Here is a 19395-nt window from a genome sequence, read left to right as displayed (position 1 = left end):
TTGATTTGCAGTACACGCACTTTGATCTACTTTTTCGCTTCACAAACTCGTTTAAATTTATAAAGGCGGAACATCCTTATCTTAATGCATACATAATCTAGTTTTTGGATTTTAATCGAGTTTCACTGATACTGGGTCAAATAACTATGATTTCTTAACCTTGCCGGTCAACTTTTTAATAAGAACAGTGTACACATTTCTATAGATTTCCATTCATGTTGTTTTTCGGTCATATCATCAATGAAGAAGTTCACGTGGGATCATTAAATCTCTGTCGTAGTAATAGAAGATTGTATTCCATTGATAAGATTTCCATTCAAGACACTTCGCCCACAAGTCATATGTCAATGTTTCCAAACAATCCCATGATGTCAGGGTCTTGCACCTTCAGATAAGTAAAATTTGACAAGCCAACTGAGTCTGTAATAACTTGACAATAGTGCTTCCCTGAACGTCGAGTCGCAACATATTCACATGCCACTTGCATGTTGCCTTTTGTCTGTCACCAGGAAGGAAACATTGTTATACCATTTCCGATTTTTGCTGGAGAAATGTGCTTAGTTTCTAAAGTTTATTATAGGAAACTATTTGACGCAATTACAAGCAAATAAAGTCATTTTGAACTACGATTATCCATAGGGCAAATAAAGAGTGTTCTCTCTCGTTTTCAATACTCGGGTGGAAACGAAGAGTTTTCTCTCTCGTTTTCTATGATCCTTAGGGTAAAATAAAGAGTTTTCTATCATCCTTAGGGTAAAATAAAGAGTTCTATCTAGCTTTCTATCATCCATAGGGTAAACTGACGAGTTTTCTCTTTCGTTTTCCCTCATCCGTGGGCCTATTTATACTGATGATGTCTTCTTATATTGATACAGATAAGCTTGGTCCTTTTTCATGTTTTTAAACCGGTGCTACGAGAGTTTCAGTTATAATATATTTTCTTCTATATATAAAAAGGGAAAGATTGAAAGAATTTAAATTGTGGCAAATGATATATAAAATCTGTCATATGATTGTATCTATTAAACCAACAAAAAGAAACGGAACTCGCAGATTTTGTGGAGATTAACTATAAAAACTTAATATCCTCTTAACGTAACCAGTCCTTCTGTCGTTTATAGCAAATATTGCACTTAAAAGTTAAGTAGCATGTGAGCTTCTATAGCCTGAGGGATCGAAAGTCGAGACAATACAAATATAGAAACAATGTTGACGTCAATAAATGATAAAAATATCCTATTCTGTATATGGAAACAATGATAACGAAATGAAACATGAATGGTTTGTCTTTGGAGTGTATAGATGTTTCCACTTTGACATTTTTACTTATTGTGTCTGTTTGTTTTATTCACGCATCGTTGACAATGTAATGGAATTTGATGCCACTGTCATACAAGTTAGATGTTAAGCTAGCTATAAAACCAGGTTTCTACAAAGAAAATGCCTGCACCAAGTCAGGAATATGACAGTTGTTATCCATTCGTTTGATGTGTTTGAACTTTTGATTTTGCCATTTGATTTGGGACTTTCCTTTTTGAATTTTCCTCGGAGTTCAGTATTTTTGTGTTTTTACTTTTTGCATATTTCTAAGTCACTCTCTTACTTGTACCATCTTTTTATGGGCATTTGTTGTGTCTTTGTTCTCCTCTCATATTTAATGCGTTTCCCTCAGTTTTAGTTTGTAACCCGGATTTTTTTTTCTTTCTACCGATTTATGAGTTACGAAAAGCGGTATACTACTGTTGCCTTTATTTGTATTGTACAACAATGTTTGTCTTTTCCGAGATATTGTTCAAATGCTTCTTTATAATTTTAAGGAACAGTTTTACTAAACTAGTTTTAGCAGGATTTTTCGGTGCTTACGCACTGTCATCTTTGATCATCATTGAGTTAAGGGAAGTGATGATACAGTAACCCAACACCACAAGACAAGCCACAACAAAACATGTAGACGTCAACATCCGGAGTGCAGGAAATATATAACACTTAATAAAGGAGTAGGTCCGGTAAGACCCTTTTTTGGCCCCAAAATATGGCAGTTTTACAAAATTGTTCAAATGTAATCTTTTAGTTATTTATTGGATAGTAAAATGGTTCTGCTACATAAATATGGGCTGTTTTTTGACAATACAATGCACATATATTGGGTACTAACACCATAAAGTCATGCTAAATTACTGAAATCTATATACATATCTTGTATTGTGTGTTTTAAGTAAATATATATACGAAAAACTATAATAATACTGAAATATAAGTCTATGGTATCAATATCAGTCTATAATGTATTTGTAAACATAGAATTGGCTCATGACTTGTTACATGAATCTTTATTTCATTTATATGTTGTTTTAAAATTATAATTGTCTGTATTTGGATCACGCCTCTATTGTGCTCTTTCCAATAAAATATTGAATTGAATTGAATTGAAATCTTAAGAATTCCAGGATTTTACTTAAATTTTAGACGGTTTCCGTGTAAAACGAAAGTGGCCGCATTCGTGTTCATCCAAAATATTGAAATGGAAGTTGTATTTGATGATAATACATAACATATATAAAGGTTGAGGATGAACACAGATGCGGCCACTTTCGTTTTTGACAAAAACCATCTGAAAAGTGACATTTTTTCGCATATTTGGTAGATTTTTCATATTTGAGCTTGAATCGGATCGTTTTTAATGACGAAATAAGTTAAAATCTGTCACATAAATTAATGGAAACATATGAAATAGACACTTAAGTGTTTAAAAAGTGGTCAAAATCTTTCGTCAGATGAAACTGAAATTTGAGGCCAAAATCGGTCCTTACCGGACCTACTCCAAAAACAGAGACTATCAAGTATATATATATCGACTACTACATCAACACAAAATTGCTTGAATACGAATATTTTTAAGCTTAAACGGATTTTTTTCCCTAGATCTCAATCCTACGTACTTATGTAAATATCTATTTTATCAACAGAATATTCAATGGAAATCAGAAAAGTGAAGGCACTTAGCTGTATATTACCGGAATAATAATAAAAACAAATACACAAGTTTGGCAACACAGCAATGCGCAATACATGTAGATGCAAGCAACTATAGGTCGCATCATGGTCTTCAACAGTTAGTAAACCCATACCGTATAAAAGGCTCCGAAAAAAAGCACTCTCACAATAAATATGAGATAGTTGAAAGTCAATTACAACTTTTAAGAACTAGTAAGTTATGTTTTCCAAACTAAAATCCATATCATGTTATTAATTCAGCTGAATACACCAATAGCCAAATACGAAATAAAAAATTGAGCAAAAATTCACATTTTGTTTTACTTTGCTGACTTAGCATGCAACATCGTCCTGAATATGGCATTTAATATTTGCCACTGGATGTTATGCAACCAATTCTCAATCAATCTAGCATGCAAATTGGTAACTTTGAAGTATTTTAGAGATGTTATACAACTTTTTATATGTAACAAAGCTTTATAAGAATCATTTTGAAAAAAAAAATATAGAACCTTGTATGTATAACTAACTACGCTGTACCACGGTTTCAAATGACGCACGTCATTAGACATCTTTGATTGGTAGTTTCAGAATGTTCATACTTTATTTAATTATCAAAGCTTAAACCTGTAAAATAAAATGAAATTCTACATACTAGTACATTTAAGAATATGTAAGCATTATCATGTTTACAAACAATGGCTTTCATGTTTTTCCTCAGAGGGAATTACCTAGATAACAGAATGAAAGTTTATTTACTTTGGTAAATCTGAAGGGATACACAAATGACCGAATAAAGATGAGAGAGGCATGGTGAACCTAAGTTCCGTACAATAGTTTTAATTTATGTAATTAAATCAGGTCATAGGTTATAACTGAGACTACTATATGTGTTATAGTAGTCTCAGGTTATAACGAATTCATAGTAACTATTAATTTCTCCGCGTAACATATATTTCACTTTTATGAACACAAACTTTTAAAAACATAAAGTTGATTTTTAAAGAAAACTATTCGTTTGACATTCAATAGATTAATTAAAAAATGCGTATTTTTATAAAAAATCATAATATCTTCAACCTGTACCAAATTGTCTTCAACAATGAGCAAAACCTTAACCGTGAAGTCAACTATAACAGATGGCTCCGAAATGACAAAATGTATAATAATTTAAACGAAATTATTCTACAGATACCCCCCCCCCCAAAAAAAAAAAACCCAAACAAACAGCATAAAACTTACTGGTCATCTTTTCTATATCTAATGACTAGCACTGCATTGGTCATAGTATAGGCTAGTTTTGAATTTTTAATAGATAAAATTAAGAATGGAAATGGGGAATATGTCAAAGAGACAACCCGATCAAAGAACGCAGGGGAAAAAATCCCGTACCTGGAGGTGGTGCTCAGCTGACCCTAAAACAGAAACTACCATCGAAGCGAATTATTTTTCAATGACAAAAAATATGGGATGCAACAAAAAACGCTTACTAACAGCGTAAAAACAAATTGACTAGTAGGTTCCTGACATGGAACAGGCATATGTACCTGATTTAAACTATTTGCTTCAACTGCTACTCGTATTCCGTAATTAGTTACTGTACAATCTGTTTGTTCAAAGGCAAAGCAAAAACTAACCACATATGTCATGAACACTCAAACTTCTCAAATGCTTATAAGCTGTCGATCATTTACGTATTACATATACGTATGGTACATATACGTATTAATTTGATAGTACCAGCGATTGTTGGAACTCATTCAAACGCAAAGCTGGTGGATTAATTCTTCTAATGTGTGAAAACGTCATTGACAATGGAACTCTTATTCTTTTCCTAAACGTCATGTGACATTTGCCATTGAACATTAAGCTACCAATAAATTTTTGGTTGGTCGTGTCTTTTTTTTTTAGGGTTGATGCCTCATTGACATTTACCACACATTTTTTTGTATTCTGAACGTTAAAAATTAGAAATTTAGACAGAGGACAAAGCAGATGAGATAGGAGACTTTAAATATTTGTTGGTCACTTTATTCCTATCTCTTTCACCAAACAGGGTAGTTCTCCTATGTGTATTACCTTAGATATCCAGGTATTTTGATTTGACCATCATATAAGGTGATCCGTAAGACTTTTTGGTCAGTCGAGAAAAGGTAATTGAATCAAAATAAAGTGCCATCATGCGCGTAGCCACGTTTACTGTGGCGATTTGCGTAATTGCAGGCCTTAATGTGATTGATGCTGCTGTTACTCAACCCCCAACCAGTGAGTATGGTGTAGATATTTTTGATGCAACATTAATGTAAAAAAAGACAGATAAAAAATAATATATGAAGTTGTCTGAAAAGGATTTTTATAATATTTTTTTCTTAGCTCAAGTTTCAGATTTTTTTTATAAATGTAGTGACCTGGATATTTAACAAAACTCATCAAAGATACATGTATCCGGCTAGATTTTCACTCGCGATTTGTAGATGCAAAATACTCATCAGCAACGCTCGGAGACAACAAAATTGAAAGGTCAAATAAAGTACGAAGTAACAATAGCGTATATGCATGCTTTACAAAATTGACAAACATATATTTTGCCCAAATGCATCTTCATCTTGTCATGATATTGTTTGTTTGAAGGTTTTGTTGTTTTTTGTTGTTTTTTTGGTGGTGGATTTTTTTTGTCGTTTTTTTCCCGTTTTATTTTTAAACTTTTTTTTGGTATGTCGAGGAAAGGAGTGTTTATATACATATTTACAATCACGGATCATACATCTGTACATTTTACTTTTGATTCAGACGATAAGCGTTGTTCTTAGTAATTCTCGGTTAGTCAAATTTCTTATCCAAAAACAAATGGTAATCATAAAAAGAAGATAAAAAAGTTACAACACTAAGATGAAATTTTGACCTGAAGATAAGCTATCAAATAAACAGAAGCACTTCAATTTAAAAAAAAGAAAATAAAATTTCTTTACTTCTGACGATATGACACGGTAAATTCAAAGTTTCCAAATACAGTAACCCGCATACATTGTCTTTATTTTATATTCGTCATATTTTATCATCTAGGTTATCATGGTATTTTGAACTTAGGGTTGATAAGCGGTAAAATGTAAGACCTTCTTCAGTCTTGACAATTCATTTCGAACAATATATTCCATTATGCGCGTTGCCGTCGCTTTTACGGCGATCATAGGCCTACAATTGGCCTATGCTGCTGTTACTCAGCCACCAGTGTGTAAGTTTAACTTTATTCTTTAGAATCTAATAGCATGCAGATCTTTTTCTGTCTTTTTCGTCTAAAAAAAATGTTTTATGTTGTAATATGTTTGCCTTAATATTTTTTAAGTCGTCACGAGTACTAGGATAAACGTTAAACAAAATTTGAAAAAAAATTTTATTTTCATTTTTAAATTTTCATTTTTAAAATATATATATCTTATTATAATTAATTTTGTAGCATGTGGAAACAACCCAGCTGATATACATTTCTTACTGGATTCATCTGGTAGTGTAGGTTCACCAAACTTTCAAAAACAAAAAGACTTTGTGGCAAAATTTGCAGATCAATTCACAATTGGACCAAAAAATGTGCAAATAGGAGTAACAACATTTGCTACCACATTTCATCCACAGTTTTACATGAACCAACACCATGATAAAGCTTCATTAGTGAGTGCGATAAAAGCAGTTCCTTACCAAAGTGGTAATACGCACACTGATGAAGCCCTTAAATGGGTCGATCAACATGCTTTTACCACAGCTGCTGGTGATAGACCGGGTGTTGTAAACATTTTAATTGTTATGACCGATGGTCAGTCAGGAAATCCACCCCAGACTGTTATCGAAGCTGCCAAACTACACGGACATAACATTCGTGTGTTCGCCATTGGTATTGGAAACGGTATTAGACGTACAGAACTTGAAAAAATAGCTTCCGATAATGCTCATGTTTTCACAGTGACGAATTTCGATGCTTTATCGACACTACAAGCAGAGTTGAAGAAAACCGCATGCAAAGGTAATGAAAATTTCATTTATCTAATCATTTACTTCAAAAAATGTTTACTTATAGTATACCCTATTTTGATGGTTACAATTTTGGATTTTTAAACTCCGTTACTAGTATTGTGAAACACTATCCTACAGAAAATATATATTGTTGTATAAAGTCGGCCAATCTGTTACAGAAACCGAATCACTTTATGCTAAGTTTTTGAGAGAAAGGCCGAATCAACTTTTTGGCTAATATAAAGCTCAACAAAATGAAATAAGACTTTCATACATCATTGAATATGTATATAAAGTATTAACCGTATTTACTCTTTCCTTCTTGAATTTGTTATATTTTTTTTATAAAAAAACATGCTTGTGTTAATGACAAATTACATTTATGATGACAATTGAATTTGTTGTAAAGTCATTTTGATTAACCAAAACATAATATTTTGTAATGTACTTGAAGAATACAACGCAAACAGACAAAAGAAAACCACATATATACAAAAGACAGAAGTAACTCACGAGGACAGAAATTAATTAAAGGAGACAAAAAACACAATTAAATATCAACGAATTCTAGATACATTCAAATTATTAAAATTCTGAGCGTAAAAAAATAAGTACTAGGCTTACAGAAAGTACTGGCTTACTGGCTAAGAACGAGAGCAGCAATATAATGGTATTTCCATTTCGATACGAGAATTTTCAACACTTCCATAATAATTTCATATCCGGAATTGGTATTTGAATAATATACCTTATCGTGTATAATAGACCTTAAATTTTGAATCGGTTCAAGAAGTGCGAAGGCAACGTTATCCCTCCCCTTTCTTGTAATTTATGTAATGGTATTTTTAAATTGATATTACAAGTCGTATTAATATACCAATGAAAGTCAAATCTTTTGCTCAAAGATTACCAAGTAAGAAAAAACCAACTACAGAACAAAGCACGGTTTTCCACTTTTATTGCCCTAAGATGATTGACCGAAATCAAAAAGACTCACGATGATTGTTTTGTAAATAATAACTCTCACTTCAATTGTAGGAATCATTTCCAAAGAGGAATGTTGTTCTCTTTTTTTTTCTTTTTTTTTTTTTATCTATAATCAATGATAAACTTTCAACGGTATTTTTACTCTTTGTATAACAACAGTAGGCTCAAGGTTTTTGGATAAATGGTGAGACAATAAAGATTCTAACACACATGTTGTGTAACGTTCATGTTAATTCTTACTTTATATGCAGACAAAGATATGGGTCTCAGAATAGATATGACAAAGGATTGCCGGCAACTTTCGTGATTCGATCATTGATAATTCTATAGTCATATCCAACGCATTCAAATTAATTGAATGTTGACCAACTGTTTCGAAATCTGAAAATTAACCATTGACTGCTAACATTTTGTTTCGTCTCGAAAAACCTAACAAATCATTTTTTTTTAAAAGTAAATGGAAGATGGAGATACCTATCAAACTGGCCAAAAGTATTCGTCACCAGCATTTTTTTGCTATATATTCATATTAAAACACATTTTTTCAAAAAAATATTTTGAGGGCATTTATGGTTGGATTTTCATCAACAAGGCCTTAAAAGACGTAGAATTGTCTAAAGAATGTTTGTTTATTTGGTAATAGTTTTATCTTCAGGTGTTTTTGTTTTCTCTCGATGTGAACACATACAATCTGTTTTTGTAATTTAATTTGGTTGAATATATAGCGAATTTCTGAACAGAAAACAATATTTGTGTTTATCTTCTGAAAAAATGAAAATGATCCACAAACAAAATATAAACACATAAACCTGTGACAATTCTGCTTCTATTGGTACCAAGTTGCTTAAAATCAAACCAAAATTGACCCCAAAATATGTTTTTGAAAAAATGTAGTTTTATATACAATATATATAGCGAAAAATCTCAAGTGACGAATACTTATGGCCACACTCTGTAGTAATTGAAGATTTAAATTAACAAAAAAATGTATACATATCGTGAAAAAAAAACACGAGATCCGCCACTGGTAATTGAAGATTTAAACAAAAAAATGTATACATATCGTGAAAAAAAACCATGAGATCCGCCACTGGTAAAAAAATTGTATATCATGGATGATGTCACGAATTTTGTTAAAATTGATTATCTTTAAAATCTCATTCCATCAATGATCTTTTTTTTAAATTTGATATGTTGATGCCATGTCAATTGCCTTTGAACTGGTGTAAAATCATCTTAAAATTCAGTGTATTACTCGGTGAAAAATGTACCCTTAGCATTTGACAATAAAAAAAGTTTGGGCAACAAAAAAAGTCTGATTTTTGCATGAAATGCAATCAAAACCTTATTGAACTGACTTGATATCTAAATTTTCCAAGGTTTATCGCTACTTTCGAGATACACAAAGAAGAGTGCATTGATCATAAAATTCTATGCATTCTATCCATGAACATTTCCAGAAAATGAATGAAATATATGCTCAGATATTCAAGTCACGAAAATTACTTTGACACAATCCCCATTTCCATTCTCAATTTTATATAACTTTTACAATATCTGTTCTAAAAATATCAATGATGTCACTTTAAAAGTCATCTCTAAAAATTGGAGTTATCTTCCTTTGTATCTTTGCTTTATACAATGCAATATTTTATTTTACTTCCAACTGATAAATTAAGCCAATTTTTGCCCTCCAGTGCTTACAAGCACTTTGATTACATTTTTGACAGCAATCGCCTATCTTGCCCTCTAGCACATCAATTTAATGGATATTTTTCTGCATATAATTTTAAAATATGTATTATAATGTTGTTTATATATCTGCAGTCGATGGTGTATACAGTAATTACGGCGGCTTCAGTACATGCTCTAAAACATGCGGAGGTGGAACCAAACACAGAGACAGAACATGTACAAACCCTGCACCAGCCAATGGTGGAAAGAATTGTGTAGGATCTGCTAGAGATACTCAACCATGTAACGCACAAGCTTGTCCAACACTGCCACCTCCAACTACCACTCAAATCCCAACAACAACACTCAAATGTAAGTTTTAGAATAAACAAACACATAAGAATGGTGTCAATTTACCCTGTTTTGTTTCACTCAGAAGGTTAAAAGTCTATGTCATATTCTTTAAATATTTTTTCAATTATTTTACATTTTTCTTTAATCAAAATGTTATTCAGTGCTCTACATGTTGCTCTTGGTGGTATTTTGATACAACATTAGAAATTTTACACCTACTTGACGATTCAAAAAGTTCCAACTATCGCTACTACTATTATTTTGACATATCTTTTTTTTCAATAAGAAGCATGGTTACTTCATAATACCTAATTCACTTCTCGTCTCAAATATTTCCTGGAATGTTTAAACGTAGCATATATTTCTAATGAATAATTTTGGTATTTTAAATCTCAATGACAATATATTACTGATAACTCATTTATTTTTGGTGGGTATCAATTTTCGTGAACTGAGAAAAACTAGCATTTTCATGAATATTTGACTTTTTCGGGGCTTGCCAATCACTGCATACAAAACCTATAGGAAATTTGTAATTCGTTGAACATTCAAATTCGTAGTTCGTCTGTACCTACAAAACCAACGAAAATTGGTACCAAACGAATGATAATGAATACACAGTATTGACTTTATATTTTTTCTAGCTTGTGGAATAGTACCTGCAGATATACACTTTCTATTGGATGCCTCTGGTAGTGTAGGGTCTTCAAATTATCAAAAGCAAAAAGATTTCGTAGCCAAATTTGCAGAATCCTTTACGATCGGACCACACAATGTTCAAATAGGAGTAACTACATTTTCCTCCCAAGTTCACAATCAATTTTTCATGAATAAATACAACAGTAAAGCTCCTTTGGTAAGCGCTATCAAAGCCATGCCTTATCAATCAGGAGGTACCAACACTGATACTGCTATTAAATACGTTGATGGAAATGCTTTTACCAAAGCAAATGGTGACCGAGACCACGTTGTCAACATTTTGATAGTCATGACAGACGGACAATCTGCTAATCCAATACAGACCGCGGCAGAGTCGAAAGTACTCCATGGACACAACGTTAAAGTTTTTGCTATTGGAATTGGTAATGGAATTAAACGACCAGAATTGGAAACAATTGCCACAGATAGCGCTCATGTATTTACTGTATCGAACTTCGACGCCCTTAATACACTCCAAGCTGAGCTAAAGAAAACAGCATGCATAGGTACATTTATAAAAATAATAATACAGTGAAACCTGGCCAAACCGAATCCTGCCTAAACCGAAAACCTGTATAAACCAAACATGTTCTTTAGCACCGTCATATCAAATTGTATGCGTTGTGAACCTGATAAAACCGAACAAAATCTTAAGTCCCGAAGATGTTTTAAACAGGTTTCACTGTAATTCATTTTGCAAAAAAATATATTCGAAAACAATTAGTTCGGCTTTTGATTTGGGTTTTGAGTCGGTAAACACAATATCTGGTGATTATTTTAAACATGATTTGGTCCAGCAAAAAAAGTAACATATCGACGTTTTGTCGTATGAAACTCTTGTATATTAATATTAGATAGCATTCGTAAAAAAATTAAACAGAAAACACTAGTTCCATATCATGTGTTGTAATGACTCATTTAACATTTCCATAAAATGAATCCCCAAAATCCTATCTATTATGATCAGCTATTACGTAAAGTTTTACACAGATATATTTATGAAAAATATCGATGCGTGAATTTCTTAAACGTATAAAACATTCAAAAGAATAAAACAAAAATGCTAAATATTTTATACTGGAATTTACTTACTTTGTAGTTGATGGTGGCTGGACTAAATATGGTTTCTGGAGTCCATGCTCCAAAACTTGTGGCAGTGGAACCCACTACAGGGAAAGAACCTGCTCCAACCCACCGCCAGCCAATGGTGGAAAGAACTGTGTAGGAGGTGCCAGAGATACCCAACCATGTAACACACAGGCTTGCCCAACCACTCCCCCACCCACAACAAGACCACCAACTACCCCATATATTGCAACGACAACTTTGGGAAAAAGTGAGTAAAAAAATTGAAAACAACACGTTTAATAATTTCTTGCGTCCGAAGCGCTTTTCTGGATTAAACCTTCATCAGGAATGCTCAAGGCAAAACATTAGAAATCGGAAGATGTATAAGTACCGAAACCGTTGAAGAGCTATATATGTCAAAAATACCTAAATTGAATAGCCAAATTCATCTAAAGCCAACTTTGCCTGAGGAAGTTGAAACCTTAGTTTCTTAATAATTTATAAATTTATAAACGGACAATTTAAGTAAAGTTTGTTATATATCATGTCAGTACCGAAATACTGACTACTGAGCTGATGATACACTCGGGGATTGATAGTCCTCCAGCAGAAGTATCGACCCAGTGATGTAAAAAAAAATATGAAAATAATTCATGCTCTCATACACGGACAGCAACTCAAATATTACAAAATATAATTTAGTTTAAAAAAATCATTATCAACAAGTTTTTACCAGAGAAACATGAACTAAAAACACTCCTTTTTTTTTTTTTTTTTGCTATATGTTGTTCTTTTGTGGATTTTTTTAGGGGTGCTTTTTGTTGCTTGATCTGAGTTGTCTGTGAAATAATTTATGGGCTTTGTCATTTCGTCATTGTTCTCTTGGATAAGATGTTTGTCTGTAATTTCGTAAGTTAACTATGTGGTTTATATGAACGTTTTGCCTTTCATATCAATAGGTCGATCGATAACACTTTTACCTTGATTAAAACAAACTGAAGTTATGATGATGAAGATAATAGACGATTGTCTAACGTCCAGTGGCAAATGCAATTCCTATTTAGGACGGGTTTTTTTAATTTCTTTATTATGAAAAAAATATGAACGGTGCTTTTTATGAAACCGAAAAATTGAACCGGCTTGTTTATATGGTTATAATTCACTAAGTTTCGGTTCGCAGAAAAACAGGTCATCCTTCCCAGACATATCATTCTAACTCCGAGGCGACCAGTCTTACTTTTTAAATTAAATCGTGACGCATGATTCACGAAGAAGCAGCATATACTTTTCAGGTTACTAGTTTAAATCGACCGGGAGTTGAATATACACCCTCTCACACTCTAGACGAACACTCTTCTTCAAACCAACCGAAGCGGAATCAGTTCTCAATAAAAAGAAATGCCGAATAACGTAAAAAAAAAAATAAAAAAAAATAGAAATATTTTCTTTCAAACATTTTACTGCAGCATTGATGACCTTATTTTAGTCCTATAATATAGACAATATACTATCGATTCTAAACCTCGGATAAATTATTTTCACTATCATTGTTGAACCTCGAGGTTAAATATTGATAGTAGAAAAGAAAATATCTGATAAAAAACGTTGAATGTATAAATGATATGAACCTTCAAAGTCTTAACATTATAGGACTAGACCTCTTGTATAAAACTCTCTTAATAAGAAGATATTTTTCTTTGTGTCTCTTAATTCATTTTACAACTGCAATTTCAGGCTGTGGAGTTGTTCCAGCTGATATAGTTTTCATTCTTGACTCATCTGGTAGTGTAGGATTACCAAACTTCAATAAGATGTTAGATTTCGTCAAAAATATGATCAAAGGTTTCGACATTGGACCAACTGGGGCTCACATTGGTCTTGTCACTTTTAGTTCTAAACCTCATAATGAGTTCCATTTGAATAAATTCAACGACAAAGCCAAGACAACAGCTGGAGTAACAAATATCCACTATATTTCTGGTGGTACCAACACAGCTGATGCTCTTAAGTATGCCAGAACAACAAGCTTCTTACCTGCCAATGGCGCCAGAGGTAATGCAGCTAAAATTGCTATAGTTATTACTGATGGTAAATCACAGTCTCCTCCAGCAACCGCCCAAGAAGCACAGAGATTGAGAGACCAGGGAGTAACAGTCTTCTCTGTTGGAGTCGGAGCTGGACCTAATTTACCAGAACTGAATTCCATGGCAACAGACCCGGATAACCAACACGTGTTTGTTGTAAACAATTTCGATGCTTTAACACAAATCAAAGGAACACTGCAACAGAAGGCTTGTGAAGGTAAGATAGTTGACGAACGAATGATATAGTGAGTCTGATTGCAGTGTTTTATAGATAGTTATGATATAGTGAGTCTGATTGCAGTGTTTTATAGATAGTTATGATATAGTGAGTCTGATTGCAGTGTTTTATAGATAGTTATGATATAGTGAGTCTGATTGCAGTGTATTATAGATAGTTATGATATAGTGAGTCCGATTGCAGTGTATTATAGATAGTTATGATATAGTGAGTCTGATTGCAGTGTTTTATAGATAGTTATGATATAGTGAGTCTGATTGCAGTGTTTTATAGATAGTTATGATATAGTGAGTCTGATTGCAGTGTATTATAGATAGTTATGATATAGTGAGTCCGATTGCAGTGTATTATAGATAGTTATGATATAGTGAGTCTGATTGCAGTGTATTATAGATAGTTATGATATAGTGAGTCTGATTGCAGTGTATTATAGATAGTTATGATATAGTGAGTCTGATTGCAGTGTTTTATAGATAGTTATGATATAGTGAGTCTGATTGCAGTGTTTTATAGATAGTTATGATACATTTTGTATAGTGAGTCCGATTGCAGTGTATTATAGATAGTTATGATATAGTGAGTCTGATTGCAGTGTTTTATAGATAGTTATGATATAGTGAGTCTGATTGCAGTGTATTATAGATAGTTATGATATAGTGAGTCCGATTGCAGTGTATTATAGATAGTTATGATATAGTGAGTCTGATTGCAGTGTTTTATAGATAGTTATGATATAGTGAGTCTGATTGCAGTGTTTTATAGATAGTTATGATATAGTGAGTCTGATTGCAGTGTTTTATAGATAGTTATGATATAGTGGGTCTGATTGCAGTGTATTATAGATAGTTATGATATAGTGAGTCTGATTGCAGTGTACTATAGATAGTTATGATATAGTGAGTCTGATTGCAGTGTATTATAGATAGTTATCAAAGGTACCAGGATTATAATTTCACACACCAGACGCGCATTTCTCTTACATAAGACTCATCAGTGACGCTCAAATCAAAATAGTTTTAAAGCCAAACCAGATGAGGGAATCTTTTTTTCGAATTAAATAATATATTATGTTCATTTTTCGTATTCAGTAATTTCTTAGTTTAGTACAGCAAAACACATTGAGTGTGCAGTTAAAGGTAATATCTTAAGATAGGTAGACTATCCTCCTTTATATGTAGACTAGTCCGACAGATAACTAATCTGTCTTTCTGTAAGACTACACTACTCCGAATTGAGGGTAGTATACCTTATCTAATCATGAATTCAAGGTTCTGCTAGCAAGCAAGCTAACCAAAGATATAATTTTATCTACACACTCAAGTCATTTTGCTGTAATATACTTTTATTCGTTATTTCATGGTGATAATGTTCTTTTATCAAACCCCGTTTGAACTCTTATATTGTACGCAAATGCATTTATCTTTTGAAATCAATTACATTTTGAGATTCTAACAATATATGGCATCCTATGTCTATCACATTTAGATGTGATGTGATTAATTTCCATCGTAAAATGATAATTTCTTATGAATATAGTCTACATATAGTTACTTTTCCTTTCAGTCAAAGCAACTACCATGCCTCCACCAGTTAAAAGTAAGTTTTTTCTTAATAATTTCTTACGAATGTTGATAAAACGTTACGGCATGTTGACTACCTCAACATTCTGTTCGTATATTTACCTGAAAGTATGTAATAATTGATTGTTTTCCTTTATAGAAGTTACAAAGTACATTTAAATAAACATAATTATAAATAATCACATTTCTAGGGGGAAAAATAAATCTTATCAATCATATTTTTCAAGCCCGAGTCGTCTATTCTTATCGATGTGCAATAAAGTAAATAGATGCGAATTAATAAATTTTAATAGAGAGTACGAACTAGAGATTAGGTGGGCTCCAGTCTATTGTTGGCCTATCTCTACGCAATTCCCAAGAAATGGATAGGATTTTCAATTTTGAAACCTCTTCTTATTAAATGTTATCTTTTATTTTAAGAACTGTATTGCTGAAAATCAGACATTATTTCGTCCATTCATTATTACGATTTTAAATCCCCCATACAAATGAGTCTATCAAATTTTAACGAGACTTATCTCGTCACAGTTTTTGTAATAATAAGAATATCCTAAACCTTATTTATATAATAGTTCTTGAAAAACTGGTCATTATCGTGATATATGGACTGCCCACAGGACAGTGGTATTGACTAAGATAGCGATAATGACTGAGCCGAAGGCGAGGTCATTATCGCTATCGCAGTCAATACCACTGTCCTACGGGCAGTCCATGTATCACGATAATGACCAGTTTTTCAAGAACTATTATGTTTATTTCATTGAGAAACCATGTTTTGCAAAATTTTCATAAATTCAAAACGCCTAAAGCGAACTCGAGAAGTTGTACGATTTCTATGGCAAAGAGTGAAGACCAGTCGTAGTAATACTGTCATTCATTTTAGTGCAACTTTTAAGTATATAAATACTTAATCAAGTTCTCTTTAATTTTATAATTAACGAAAAAATATAATAAACAATTCAACAACTTAAACATAATATTGAAAACAGGAACATGTTTTATAAAAGGTACATCTCTCTAAACAGAGAAACCACTCCCCACCGGTCATTAACAGAAAAACCACGCCCCAACGGTCATTAACAGAAAAACCACGCCCCAACGGTCATTATCAGACGGAAACCACGCCCCAACGGTCATTATCAGACGGAAACCACGCCCCAACGGTCATTATCAGACGGAAACCACGCCCCACCGGTCATTGTCATGTACAAGTTCGTCACGACCGGTTTTCTGGTCCGTTTTGTTCTGTTAATGACCGATGGAATTTATTACTGAAGATTAAAGAATGTCATGTGACCCCTTTTTATCCAATAAGAGAATCTTATTCTCAACCGATATGAAATAATTATATATAACTTTATATATATGCCTTTGCACGGATATGTGATTTTATAGCAGAATCGGACTGAACATTATTCGATACAATATATTGTTATGTTTATTACTTTTTTAAGATTGTGGTTCTAAAGCTGACATTGTATTCCTGTTGGACTCTTCTGGAAGTGTAGGATCCAAAGACTTCACGAAAATGTTAGGATTTGTAGAAGGTGTTGTAGATAAATTTACAATTGGTCCAAACGATATCCAAGTTGGTGTTGATACCTTCCAAAATTCAGTAAAATCAGAATTCAATATGAACAAGTACGCCGACAAAAATGCCATGAAAACTGCAGTTAAAAATATTGCTTACCATAGCGGTGGAACCAATACTGGCCCAGCTATCAAGTTCATGACCGATAACAGTTTCAGTACAGCGGCAGGTAAGGAAACAATAGATAAACATGACTTCGGGCGATTTTCAGATTGATACATTGTAGATACACTTGTCTTTTGTGTGTGTGTGTATGTTTGTATATTGACCTCGTAAGTCTTCATGTTGACTGTCAATTTTGTGTCTGTATGTTGTCCTCTTGAGTTTGTATGTTGACCTCTTGATTGCGTAAACCTCTGAGGGTTTACGCAGTATATATTGGACGAGTGATGTAGTCTTTCGGAACACCGGATGTTATTCGGAACACTTCTGTTCTTTCTATGACCACCTTTCAAATACATGCGCACAATAGCTATGACCACCTTTCAAATGCACGCGCAATAGCTTACTAATTTGTTGAATATGCATTAGCATCTTAAGTTGCTATAGAGATATTTTACGTATGATCTGAAATTTATTATGATATAATATTTTCTTGCACACGATTACAAGCTGCTAATATTAACCTACATGCGTAGTATTTTAATTAGTCAAACGATGTAACCAGCTGTGTTTAGATATGAGATCAGATTTCATGTAAACAATGCGCTTTATTTTCTGAACGAGAATAATTAAACATAAAATCTTTAGAAAGAGTTTTAGTAGAATTTTATTTTTGATTTTACGTTTAGTGAAGATGTACATGTTGTAAAAAGCAAGCTATTTATTTTTTTCATACTGAAATTAAGTCTTTCTTGCATATGATTAAATTACAGTTATTTTTGTTTGTTAAATATTGCAACTTTAATAAAAAAAAAAATAGTTATTAAAAATAAAATTAAATAGATATTGAATATGAAAAAATAAAATATTTTGAACGAGAACAATTAAAAATAATATCTTTAAAAAAAAGTATTAACACTTTTGAAATTTTACGTCTAGGATAGACCAAGGACATGGAAATATAATCATAAATACGTGCCTCAAATAGGTGTAAAAACGAGGATTTTTTTTTAAAATTTGTTTATTGAAAATAACGTTAAAATTAATTATGAAAGTTCTGTCCGTATTTATTTTCATTAATATTATATTGCAAATTTAAAGTTTGTTTAAATATTGCAACATTATTTACTTTTTTTTTTAAACAAGGAGGTCACATAAAAACCTCTGAATCCTTTTCGTCATTAAAATGCGACTGATAAGTATAGATATTCAATATGAAGGGGGGGGGGAAATAATTACAGTGACTGAAATCTAAATTTTAAATTTATTTAAAAGAAAATACACATTTGACAATGCAGATGTAAGAAATGATACTTCAAGCAATGAAACAACGAATTAAATGTGCCACTTTAATTATGACTGATAACCTAAAAATGAATCGTGCATGCATTTTAAGCAGACTTAACCAGGTCGGCGATAAGATATCGAATATAAAAAAGAAGATATGGTTTGGTCTCAATGAGTCAACTTTCTACAAGAAATTAAACCAAAATAACACAGAAATACAAACTATCATAATGGGTCACCGTACGGCCTCCAACAACAGGCAAAGCACGTACCACATAGTCGGCTATAAAAGGCCCCGAAATGACAATGTAAAACAATTAGTCAAAAAAGAAAATTAACAAATTCCGTATCATCGTATGCGTAACTCAGTTGCTCACCAGAGGAACGCTACGCAAGCGTTTAAACCCGCGTTCCATAAGTTTGAAGTACGTCGAAATGCAAAGGTAAACGCTTGGTGAACGCTTTTACTTCAAGAAAATTTTAATGGAACATGAAAAATTTCATTCAGCTCAAGCGTTTGCCAAGCGTATACCTGTAAACTGCACGTACATAATATACACGCTACACGAGCGTTGAAAACGCTACAGATATTAAAGTTTGAGACACGTTAAGGGCACATTGCATACAAAAATACTCGTCGCCTTAAAGCTTTCATTCAGGAGAAGAAGTCCGATACCGGTGAAACTTCATCAAACTTACAGAAGATATTACACCCTCTTCAACCATGCAACA

At 32.6% G+C, this 19395-nt stretch overlaps 1 protein-coding gene across 3 annotated transcripts in view; it reads left to right on the top strand.

Moving 5' to 3' along the window:
- The first annotated feature begins 5128 nt into the window (after positions 1-5128).
- The window catches only part of LOC134721992 (uncharacterized), a 51540-nt gene continuing 37273 nt past the window's right edge, over positions 5129-19395 (top strand). For 2 of the 3 annotated variants that reach the window (XM_063585389.1, XM_063585391.1), the window contains exons 1-8: positions 5129-5259; positions 6449-7009; positions 9814-10032; positions 10659-11219; positions 11813-12049; positions 13516-14082; positions 15667-15699; positions 17138-17443. In XM_063585389.1, the coding sequence (XP_063441459.1) occupies positions 5175-5259; positions 6449-7009; positions 9814-10032; positions 10659-11219; positions 11813-12049; positions 13516-14082; positions 15667-15699; positions 17138-17443 (2569 nt within the window). In that variant the 5' untranslated portion in view covers positions 5129-5174. Of the gene's footprint in view, positions 5260-6106; positions 6227-6448; positions 7010-9813; positions 10033-10658; positions 11220-11812; positions 12050-13515; positions 14083-15666; positions 15700-17137; positions 17444-19395 lie in introns of those variants that run through there. The other variant, XM_063585390.1, reaches the window with a different exon arrangement.

The sequence above is a fragment of the Mytilus trossulus genome, chromosome 6 (assembly GCF_036588685.1).
Source record: "Mytilus trossulus isolate FHL-02 chromosome 6, PNRI_Mtr1.1.1.hap1, whole genome shotgun sequence".
NCBI classification, from domain to species: Eukaryota; Metazoa; Mollusca; class Bivalvia; order Mytilida; family Mytilidae; genus Mytilus; species Mytilus trossulus.
This window is presented reverse-complemented; position numbering and strand designations above follow the sequence as displayed.